General features: G+C 38.3%; 1 protein-coding gene across 1 annotated transcript; it reads right to left on the bottom strand.

The window, feature by feature from the left end:
• Positions 1–4,298: 4,298 nt before the first annotated feature.
• Positions 4,299–5,642, bottom strand: LOC138896113 (uncharacterized). The gene is made up of 2 exons (XM_070180893.1): positions 5,448–5,642; positions 4,299–4,640 (listed from the first exon to the last, which is right to left on the bottom strand). The coding sequence occupies exons 1-2, from the start codon at positions 5,640–5,642 to the stop codon at positions 4,299–4,301; spliced, it is 537 nt and encodes a 178-aa protein (XP_070036994.1).
• Between the last annotated feature and the right edge of the window lie 5,936 nt (positions 5,643–11,578).

Below are 11,578 nucleotides of genomic sequence, written 5' to 3'. Positions count from 1 at the left end.
TGATTCTTTTGTCACGATATTTGGCGTTAGCTAAAGGGGTTTCTCTTTTTCAACCCCTTTTAGCTTTTGTCACGTTAACCAGATGGGCTAAGCCCACTTAATTGTATTCTTTTTTTCGATTTTGTTTGTCTTGTATTATTTATTTATTCGTTGTTCTTTTGTTTCTTTTCTTTTTTTTGTAATTTACTTAGTTATCCTTTTTTTTAATGAGGAGTACTACAGATAAGAATTGGAAAAAAATAATTTTTTTTATATTTTCATGATTTTCAATACAAAAATAGATAAAAAATGTTCTTAATTAAAAGTAAACAAAACAAATATCTATACTACTAGTTATATCACTTTAAGTCTTCATAGCCTGAATACTTTCTTCTATCAACATTTTAATTTGTGCAAATGTACCTCACATGCATCTAAAGTAGCCGTTAACATTCCGATCGCGGAAATTTTTGCGGGAATTTAATTTCCAAACCCTTACAAGAGACTTGCAGTTTCCCACAGTTTAAGCGATGTTGTGCCTCATGGTGGCTAATTTGAACTTCTCCATTCAAATTTACTGAAATTGTTTTGGAATGACCAGAAGGAAGATCATTCATAACAGTGTTAGACATCCAATTACTAAAACTCTCAGGCAAAGCACCAAAAGTTGCATCAATGAAGTTTTGAGCTTTTTCGTCTTGATAAAATTTAATAGAATCATTAGCTAGCTAAAGAATTATATCATTGCAGGTAATATTGGCATCAAAGTCATCATAGAAGAAACTATAATCATTGGCAAGATTCTGGATTAAGAAAGTGAGCTTCCAACTATCAGGATTGTCCAAGACTGAAGCTGGCATATTACATATCACAGATAAGAGTGAAGGAGAGGCATATATAAGACGAAACTTAGGGTCATCTTGGACTTCTTTAGTAACCCTAGCTAGGTAGAATAGATTAAAAGTTAGGATGACACCCAGTGTTATAGTTAGTAGTCCAATTAATTTTTTCAAAGTCAAATTGTAGTGATTAGGGTGGAGTAGAAGAGGCGGTAGACTTTGTAGCTTATGTTCTTTATCTAATCGTAGCTCTACCCCTTCTCAGAAGAATACTGCAAAACCCTCTTCTTCTAGAGCAAGAACTTCAATAACTCCTAGTTTTTCCACTAGAGGAAAAGATCATAATGAACCCATGCAGGAGCGTGCTGTGTCTGAAATTGTTCCTCAAGAATTTTCTTTCATATCAGATCGTGAAGATATAAAAAAAACATGTTTCTTCCATAGCATCACTTAACCCTGCCAATCATTACCCTACTTTGATCACTTCTGGTCATTTTGCCTTAGTTCGTCGTGAATGTAACTGAAAACCTAATTTCCCAGCAGTAACCCCTAATGTTGATGATTGAATTACCTATTATCGTGAAGGTTATTCATTTGCTTATACCTACCTTTTAACTTTAGGGTTCAATCCTTCTATCGACCCAGTAATCATTAAATTTTGCCGTTACTTCAATGTCTTGGTCAAATAGGTCCAATTATATGGAGGCAGTAGCTTGCCTTCGTTATTTGTCAATTTTGGTCTCACCTCCTTTTACTTTTAAACACTTACTCCATCTATACTCCACGAAGCTCTTTCGCGAAGGTATTTTCTCTCTTGTAGCAAGAAGCAAGAGAGCTTTAGTTAGCCCTGAGGATGACCGTGACCGTGGCTGGAATACCCGGTTCGTAGCTGTTCCCGCCCGTGACTTAGTGGGTGACGAAAATATTCCCTTCTATGAGAAGTGGAACTTTGCACGGGAGTATTTTTCTTAACGTTTTTGCTTCCCGTAAGATTTCAATCTTTCTTACACGCGTTTCTATTTACTTTTCAGCAATCATGGAAGTTTTCAGAGAAATTCTTGACTTTCGTGATTGGGTAGAAAAAATATTGACTGCTACCCTCATGGAACAAAGATCATGGAAATTTCTTTCCCAGAAGTTTGGGTGGAAAGTGAAAACCCACGGTATTCTTTATTACCATGGTTTTTCATTTAATATTTCTTCTTTTGCTTTAACCCCCTTTCTTTTTTGTTTCTAGGGTTTGCTATTTATGGTATCAACCACGCTTATATTCCTACTACTAGGCTCTCTGTCAGCACTGCGCAGGAACAAACTCTAAGTGTGTCCTCTTCTAAGAGGAAGAATGCTGAAGCACGTGACTCTGAAGAAGAAGAAGATAATAAAGATGGCTCTTTAGTAAGGAAGCCACGAGTTAGAAGACGCGTGGTTCTTGATGATGAAGCCATCATTCCTCAAGACCTACCTTCAGGCTCTATGCCTTTCAACCTTGTTGATGAACCAGAGAGTGTCCATTTGGACATCTCTGAAGATGAAGATGTTGACCACTTTGGCAATCCCCCCTCAAGTCCTGTTGATAGACTTTAAGCCCAATGATTAGAGGTTGATGAAGATTTTGGCCCTGTTTCTGAAGAGCCACCACTTGTTGCTCTTCCAATGACCCCAGTTGCTTCTGCCACCTTACATGCAATTATTCCTATTACTGCACCTGCTGCTGCCTCTAGTGAAAAAGCTGGCCCTTCTAGCGGGAGACAAAGCATAAAGAAAGTGTTGATTGAAGTCCCCAATAATAGTAATCTATTAAAGAAATCTAGCCGAGCTACAGTATGGTTGAAACCATTGATTGGCCCTATGGAGAGGGAGAAGCTTGCGTCTCACAGCTCTTTGACCTTAATGAATGGTGTTGTTCATTCTGCCGTTTAGGTATATCCTTCTTCCCTTACATTTCTTCCTTTTCTTCTAGGTTTATAGCTTTTCTATCTTGTCTTTTTGCATCAATTTAATAGGTACGGATCTAATGAGAAGGATATCCTGGACTGATCAGCAAGTGATTAAGCTGCGTAGTGAACCTGACAATTGGAAGGAACAGTTTGAAAGCCTTCAACTTGAAAAGGATATTTTTGCTGAAGAAAAGGAGCTTTTTAGAGAAACAACTGAAGATAACCACCATTAAGTTGGCAGTTCTAAAGGCATCTTCTAATCAAGTTGAAAAAGGATAAGGACATATTAGAATCTTTCTTTCCTGAGCAACATTCAAAGGCAACCGAGGAGATTAGGAGGTTGAAAGAGCTCCTAAATCAGAAGGAGGTATATGCTGGTGATTTAGTTCAAATGCGCACCCAAGCTCAAGAGGATCTTTGTGTCTCTTCTGATAAAATCAAGTTTCTCGAGGGCTATCTTGAACCTTTGAATGCATCCTACGAAGCTTCGAAAGCTGAGAAAGAAGACTACAAATTAACACTTGATGTTAGCTAGGCTTTTCTGAATACCTATCTCGAGACTTTGATCGAGGCTAACCAGGAGGGTTTTAACCTCGAAGCTGAAATTTCTAAAGCTAGAGAGGCAACTGAAAAAACTCAGCTATGTCAAAGTTTTTGAACACCCGAGGACGAAAGTTCCAAAGGTGATGGAGATGGTCTTGCCCCTGGTCAAGAAGATGCCCAACCTTCGTCTTCTCAAGTTGATCCTTCTACACCTACTGATGATGCTCCTTAGTTTTTTCACCCTTTATCTTAGAAATTTACGTTTGCTGGTGTTTTGTTGAAAGATTTTGTTTTTGCTTCAAAGTGGTTTTTGGGAAGTTTTTCCCTTCTTGTTTTTGGTATGCTAACATTAATATCATTTCGTTGCATACCTTATATTATGCCTTTTTGCTCTTTAAGTTTTTGAGTTTTTAGTTGCATTCAAAATGCTTTAATAGAGACCACGTCTTAATATGCGCGAGTTTTCTGCAGGTTCTTCAACTCTTTACTGCCCATTCTTTCTGCGAGCTTGAAAATTTGACATTTTCTTCAAGGTTTTTCCTTTGGCTAAGCTATGCTTTCGTGGTGTATATCTTATTTCTTTATGTACTTTTCCATATACATAGTCCGCTCTATGTTTGAACATTAAAATATGAAATCTTGAACACTATATCAGCTCCTTACTTTTGTCCTTTCCCTGAAAAAGAAAATATACACGGGACTCAGAGGTAACCTTTTAGATGATTACTGCTTAACCCTTGCCATTAGAATTGTTGTAACCTAGATCAGGTATAATTAAGTATTCCGCGTGTCTTTCGAGTCTAATGTCATCATTTAGTATTGGCTAACTTTTTTCTATTATCTAAAATAGTTAGTAAAACTTAAATGAACAAAGTAAAAAATAAACTTCTATGATACCTAGCCGTAGGTATTAACTTCTTCAGAAGTAATACTTCTTCAAATGGACTGCATTCCAGTGGGATGGTAATGCCTTGCCGTCCATAGTTTCCAACTCGTATGCTCATTTTCCAGCAATTCCTTTATCTCTATATGGACATTCCCAATTCGGACTCAGCTTTCCTACATTTGCCGTCTGTGTTGATCGAAACACATTTTTGAGGACAAAGTCCCCAATCTTGAAATACCTTAGGTTTGCCTTCCTGTTGAAGTACCGTTCAATCCTCTGCTTCTGTGATGTCATCTGAATCAAAGATGCCTCCCTTCTCTCTTCTGTCAAATCTAAGTTTGTACGAAGTTCTTCTTTGTTTGATGCTTCTTTTGTATGTGTGAACCTTGCGCTTGGTTCTCCTATCTCTATTGGAATTAAAGCCTCAGTTCCATCGAGAATGGTGTTTCTCCCATGCTTATTTTTGTAGTGGTTCGGTAAGCCCATAATACTCCTGGTAGCACTTCTGGCCACTTGCTTTTTGATTCTTCTAATCGCTTTTTCATATTGTTGACGATGACCTTAGCTATGGGATGATAAGGTGCTGAGGTAATTCGTTTAATTTTCCAACTTTTGAAAAATCAGTAACCTTTGCACCTACGAATTGCGGCCCATTATCGCAAACGATTTCCCTTGGGACTCCAAATCGACATATTATATTTCTCCAAATGAAGTCCATAACTTATTTTTTTCGTGCATGTTTGAAGGCACTTGCTTCTCCCTATTTTGAAATATAATCTATTAGAATTAACAAAAACTATACCTTTCCCTTGGCTTGAGATAGAGGACCTACGATATCCATCTCACATTTCATGAATGGCTACGGTAATATGATTGAATGTAGCAATTCTGTTGGTCGATGCATATTATTTGCATATGGTTGGCACTTATCGCACCTTGTTACAAAATTTTCCTCTTCATCTTCCATTTTTGGCCAGTAGTATCCTGCTCTTATCAATATTTTTACCAACGATCTTCCCCGACATGATTATCGCAATGTTCCTCGTGCACTTCTCTCATTACATATTCAGTTTGTGAAGGCCCCAGGCACCGTGCTAATGGTCCTCCAAATATTTTACGATACAAATTCCCCTCTATTAGGCAATACTGAGCAGCTTTCAATCATAGCAATTGGGATTTCTTTTTATCCTCAGGCAAAATTCCATACTACAAATAATTCACAAAATCGTTTCTCCAATCCCAAGTTAAATTATAGAAATTTACCTCATTCTTGGTTTGATCTAGGGCTGAATGGAACAAATGTACCACAATTGCATTTTTTGCATTTGACACAACAGCCACGGACGCCATGTTTTCCAATGCATCAGCTTCTGCATTTTCCTCCCTAGGTATTTGTACAACTTTCCAAGTCTGGAACTGCCTTAGTAATTCTCGTACCTTTTCTAGATATTGCTGCATTTGTGTCTCTCTAGCCACGTAAGTTCCTTGTATTTGGTTTAATACCAGTTGCGAGTCACTTTTGATTACGATTTGTTCAATACCAAGCTCTCTCGCGAGTTCTAAACATGCAATCACAACTTCATACTCTGCTTCATTGTTAGTAATTGGATAACACTTTATTGCTTGTCTTATAATCTCTCCCGAAGGTGGAATTAAAATAATTTTTAAATCTTCTCCTTTAACATTCGAAGAATCGTCGGTAAATACGGTCCAAGTCCCCAGATTAGATCAGGTAAACACCCGTAACTCTTTTTCTGCTTTAGGAAGTAGGTTCAAGCTGAAATCTGGTATGAAATCTGCTGGTACCTGAGACTTTATGACAGTTCTAGGCTGATATATAATATCATATTCACTAAGCTCTATAGCCCATTTATCTAATCTTTCTGACAATTCTTGCTTGTGCAATATATTCCTTAGTGGGAAAGCAGTTATAACAGAAATAGGATGGCATTGAAAATAGGGCCGTAACTTTCTTGATGCCATAATTAATGTTAATGCAAGTTTCTCTAAATGCGGATACCGTGTCGTGGTATCTAATAAGGATTTACTAACATAATAAATTGAAGATTGCTTATCCTCATCTTCACGTACCAACACCGCGCTTACTGCCACTTCTGACATAACCAAGTAAATAAGCAATCTTTCTCCGTCCCTTGGTTTTGCTAACAGGGGTGCTTTCGATTAGCATGATTTATAATCCTTCAAATCTTGTTGACATTCGTTAGTCCATTCAAATTGATTTTTATTTTTCAATACTGAAAAGAATTTAAAACATTTTTCTAAAGATTGGATATAAACCTTCCCAAAGCTGCTACTCTACATGTTAATCTTTGTACCTTTTTTTGCTTCTGAGTACATCAGGTATTTCCTTAATTGCTTTGATCTAAGCGGGATTCACTTCAATACCTTTGTTAGAAACAAGAAATCCCAAGAATTTACCTGAAGCAACACTAAATGTGCACTTTTCCGGATTAAACTTCATGTTATACTTGCGGAGAATTTTGAATATTTCAGTCAAGTATTGGAAATGGTCCCCTGTCGGTGCTGATTGACCAACATATCGTCTATGTAAACCTCCATGGCTTTTCCCAAGTGTTCTTGAAATATTTTGGTCATCAATCTTTGGTACGTTGCTCTAGCATTTTGTAAACCGAATGGCATTACCTTGTAGCAATAAGTCCCCATGTCTGTAATAAACGAGGTCTTTTCCTAATATAGAGGATCCATCTTTATCCGATTATAATCAGAACATGCATCTAAAACATTTAAGAGTTCATGACCTGCGGTAAAGTCAATTAACTGATCTATATGCGGTAAAGGAAATGAATCTTTAGGGCAAGCTTAATTTTAATTGGTATAATCCACACAAACTCGCCACTTTCCATTCTTCTCTGGAACTACGTCAGTATGGGCTAACCAGACAGGGTACTTTACCTCTCGTATTGAACCAATTTTCAGAAGTTTTTGTACCTCATCCCGGATTACTTGATTTTTAAATGCTCCTTGCTTCCTTTTCTTTTACTTGGCAGGTGGGTGCAATGGGTACTTATTTAGCTTATGATTCATTACCTCCGGTGGTATACCAGTCATGTCTGAATGCGACCAAGCAAAGCAATCAGCATTAGCACGTAAAAATTCAATTAACTTACCTTTCATTTTCAAACATAAGTTTTCTCTGATGTAAACATTTCGGTCAGGCCAGTGGACGAATAATATAACAGCTTCGAGTTCCTCCGTGGTTGTTTTGATGTTCTTATTTACCTCTGGTTCTTGAATCATATCAAGTCTCGAATCTATATCATCTTGACCTCTTGGACTTCCAGTTGAGGTGTGTGTTGAATTATCCTCAACTAAATTCTTTAATTGCTATTTTATACCTCCATCCTCAGATGTTGCGCTCGCAATCGCAACTGAATTAATATCTCATGATGCCTGTTAGTCTCCCCAGATTTGTCAAATTCCCTACTATGATGGGAACTTAATGACCTGATGCAATTCTGACAGCACCACATCCATATCATGAATCCACGACCTTCCTAAGATTATGTTATATGACATGTCTACATCTCTCACCTAGAATCTAGTGTCTTAGATGACACCTTCTGCGAATGTCACCAATGTGACTTCTCCTTTCGTAACAACACTTGAATTATCGAACCCAGACAGTGACCGTGCTTTTGGTATGATTCGATCATTTGCTTGCATCTCATTCACTAGTATTAGTATAATAGTATTTACTGAGCTACCTGGGTCAATCAAAACTCTCTTGCCACCGTGTGCGTTACCCAATTAACTTCTTCACCCCCACCCCCACCCCCAAACGTTTACCGTTCTCTTTGGTGATGGGGACTTTGGTGGTTCTTGCATGTTTTTCATGTAAGAATATTTTTCTTTTTCACTAAACAAATCAGTGAGATAGTTTTACTTTAATAAATATTCAATTTCTCCCTGTAGTAGCCTACAATCTGTTGTTCTATGGCCATGATCGTTGTGAAACTTGCCCCAAAATTCCTGACTCTTTTTGCTGAGATCTAACCTCATCTCTTTCGGCCACCTTACCTTGTCACACATTCCTCTTATAACGGCTACCAACTCTAATGTACTGACGTTGAAATTGTAATCTTTTATTCTTGCTTGAGAGTTTGAATTGTTGCTTCTGGCCGTGTCCCGCACCCTTTTGAATCGGGAAGAGGAACTTATCTCCTTTTGCCTTGATATTGAATCAAACCATGCATGTTCTTGTTTAGATTGGGAATCTCGTCCCGCAGGTCCTATGTAAGGCTCATACTTGTTCTTCCCAGACCTCTTTTCCATTTCCAAACATCTAGATCCTGGCCTTTCTTCTACCCTAGGCTGGCTAACCGTGTCTTTTTCTACTCGTAGCTTCGTACTGTATCTATTGTATATGTTATTCCAAGTAGTCGCAGGAAACTCCAGCAAACTCTCTTTCATCTTTCAATCTTCTCGTGGCTTTTGAACTTTTTTTATTCAAATTACTTGCGAATGCCATAGCCGCCCAGTTATCGGGTACTCATGGCAACATCATCCTTTCTCGTTGGAATCTATCCATGAATTCTCTGAGCAATTCCATGCTTTCCTATTATGCTTTGAAGATATCTTCCATCTCTTCTCTACTTTTTGGGCTCCCGAATGTGCTTTTATAAATGAATCTGCAAGATTAGCAAAAGAATCAATAGAATTTTCAAGTAAGAGTGAGTACCATGTTAATGCCCCTGCCGTGAGGGTTTCGCCAATTTTTTTCATCAAGATTGATTCAATTTCCTGCTTGGTTAAATCATTGCCTTTAACCCCCCGTGGTGAATACAGTAACGTGGTCCCATGGGGCAGAAGTCCCATCATATTTAGGGATATCAGGCATCTTGAACTTTTTGGGAATTGGTAAAGGCGATGCACTTGTCTTCCGGGGTCGCGGCGAATATTTATCGATATCCACACCATTATCGGGGGCACACTAGGTATCTGTTCAATCCGCTCATTTTGCTACTTGAGCTATTTCTGCAAGGTTGGTACTAAACTTTGTTAATTAAAATTATTTTGTGTACCTGACCCTCCATATCTGGATTCGTTTGGTATTTCTCCACTTCCTAAGTTGTCAGGTCCTGAACGTGAGTTTTCGAGAGTTGTATTTATTGGTGAAAGAGTTTGCACAACATTGGGCAACCCACTCGCAAAAGCATGCAGATCTTTGTTAATGTGTTGTGCAATCATTTGCTTCAAATTATCTTGATCATTAGCTTGTTCGCCTATTTGTTTCCCACCAGTGCGAGTAGTAAACCTTTCAAGTGAACTTTCTCGTTAGAGCTGTGGAATTGTTGTGGGTGTGTGACATGGTGGAGTTCCACCTTCTTGACCTCTCTCACCCACCTGATTAATTTTGTCAGTAGTAGACATATTTTGTTGCTAAAAAAGAATTTTGAAAAGTGAATAAATTATCAGATTCCCGGGAACGGAACCAATTTGTTTAACCCAAAAATATTTTTTGTGGTCAAAGCCGATATTAAGAAAAATCGGGTTACTGATAACCAAATTTACTTCACTTTTCCAAAAATATGAGAATCAAATAAACAATTGAAATGACAAATGAAACAAAGAAAGCTTATTGTTTATGGCTGATTTCTCCTAGAATTACGGATCGGAATCTTCAATAGAGTAAAAGTAAAAGACTGATTGCATATAATTAAAAAATATTCAGATAATCGCATAAAATGAGGTAAGGGTCCTTATATAAGGATACACGGTTATAACGGTTCCTTTACTTAAATCTTACCCGTTACTAACATTAATTGCATTAATTTTTCATTACTAAATTTTTCGTAACGGTTATGGTAATAATAAGTGATCGCGCATAATTAGGGTTAATGCTGATTTACTTTCCATATTTATAACTGATTCATGAATCTTCCTTTACGGTCTTCATGCATCTCGTGCCTATTTTTTCTTTTCCAGTTGTCAGGTGTGGTACCTTCTTTGATAAAATATCGTGGGTATTTTATCCGTACCTCTCCATCTTTCTTTATTGACCTGATATAAGTGCCACCTGTCACCATAATATAAATCCACATGTCATGCCTTTTTTTTCACCAATACAGTAACCATAGTGTGTCCCGAATGCCGTCTTTAGAATATCAGAATCCCGAATTTTCAACTCATGATATCCTGAACTCAAATCAATCTCCGAAAACACTCTAACACCCTGGAGCTGGTCAAATAAGTCATCAATGCGCGGTAGTGGTACTTGTTCTTGATTGTAACTTTGTTCAACTGTATGTAATTAATAAACATCTGCATAGTACCATCCTTCTTCTTCACAAATAGAATCGGTGCACCCCAAGGGGACACACTAGGCCTGATGAAACCATTATTTAGTAACTCTTGAAGTTGTTTCTTCAATTCTTTCAACTTTGCCGGTGCCATACGATACGAAGGAAAAGAGATGGGCTGAGTGTCCAGCACTAAGTCAATACCAAAATCAATGTCCCTGTCTATCGACATGATCAGCAGGTCTGCAAGAAACATATCTGGAAAGTCCCTCACTACCGAAACTGAATCAGCGGTAGGAGCATCAACACTAACATCCTTCACAAAGGCCAAATATGCAAGACATCTCTTCCCAACCATCCATTGAGCCTTCAAATATGAAATCACTCTACTGGGAACATAATCCAAGGAACCTCTCCACTCAACTCTAGACAACCTGGCATCGCCAACGTCGCGGTCTTAGTGTGAAAATACAGAATAGTGTGACATGGTAACAACCAATCCATGCCAAAAATCATGTCAAAATAAAGCATGTTAAGCAGTAAAAGATCAACCCTCGTCTCTAATCCCCCAATATTCACTACATAGACCGGTACACATGATTCACAATAATATAATCACCAATTAGTGTAGATATATGAACAAGCATAACTAAATAATCACGGGACATATCCAAATAACGAGCAAAGCATGATGACACATATGAATCAGTGGAACTAGGGTCAAATAATACCGAAACCTCCATGTGGCACACTGAAACAATACATGTAATCACGCCATCAGAAGCAAATGCCTCTGGCCTGGCAGGAAATTTTTAACAATGGGCCTGACCACCTCGTGATCGACCTCCCCATCTAGAGCACCCTCAAGCTGACTGAGCCCCACCTTGAGCTGGCGGTGCGGGTGGTGTAGTTGTTGGTGCTGAAAGCATAGGCTGAGAGCTCTGATGTGGAATCGTACCCAATAGTCTGGGGCAGACTCTCTTGAGATGACTCAAGTCCCCGCACTCAAAACAACATCTCCTCAAACGAAGCTGTTGACCCTGATAATCCGAATAGCTGCTCGAGGAACCCTACGCAGATAAATCATGGTACGAACTTTGTGCCGACAATGCA

Source organism: Nicotiana tomentosiformis, chromosome 7 (genome assembly GCF_000390325.3).
Source record: "Nicotiana tomentosiformis chromosome 7, ASM39032v3, whole genome shotgun sequence".
NCBI lineage: Eukaryota > Viridiplantae > Streptophyta > Magnoliopsida > Solanales > Solanaceae > Nicotiana > Nicotiana tomentosiformis.
This window is presented reverse-complemented; position numbering and strand designations above follow the sequence as displayed.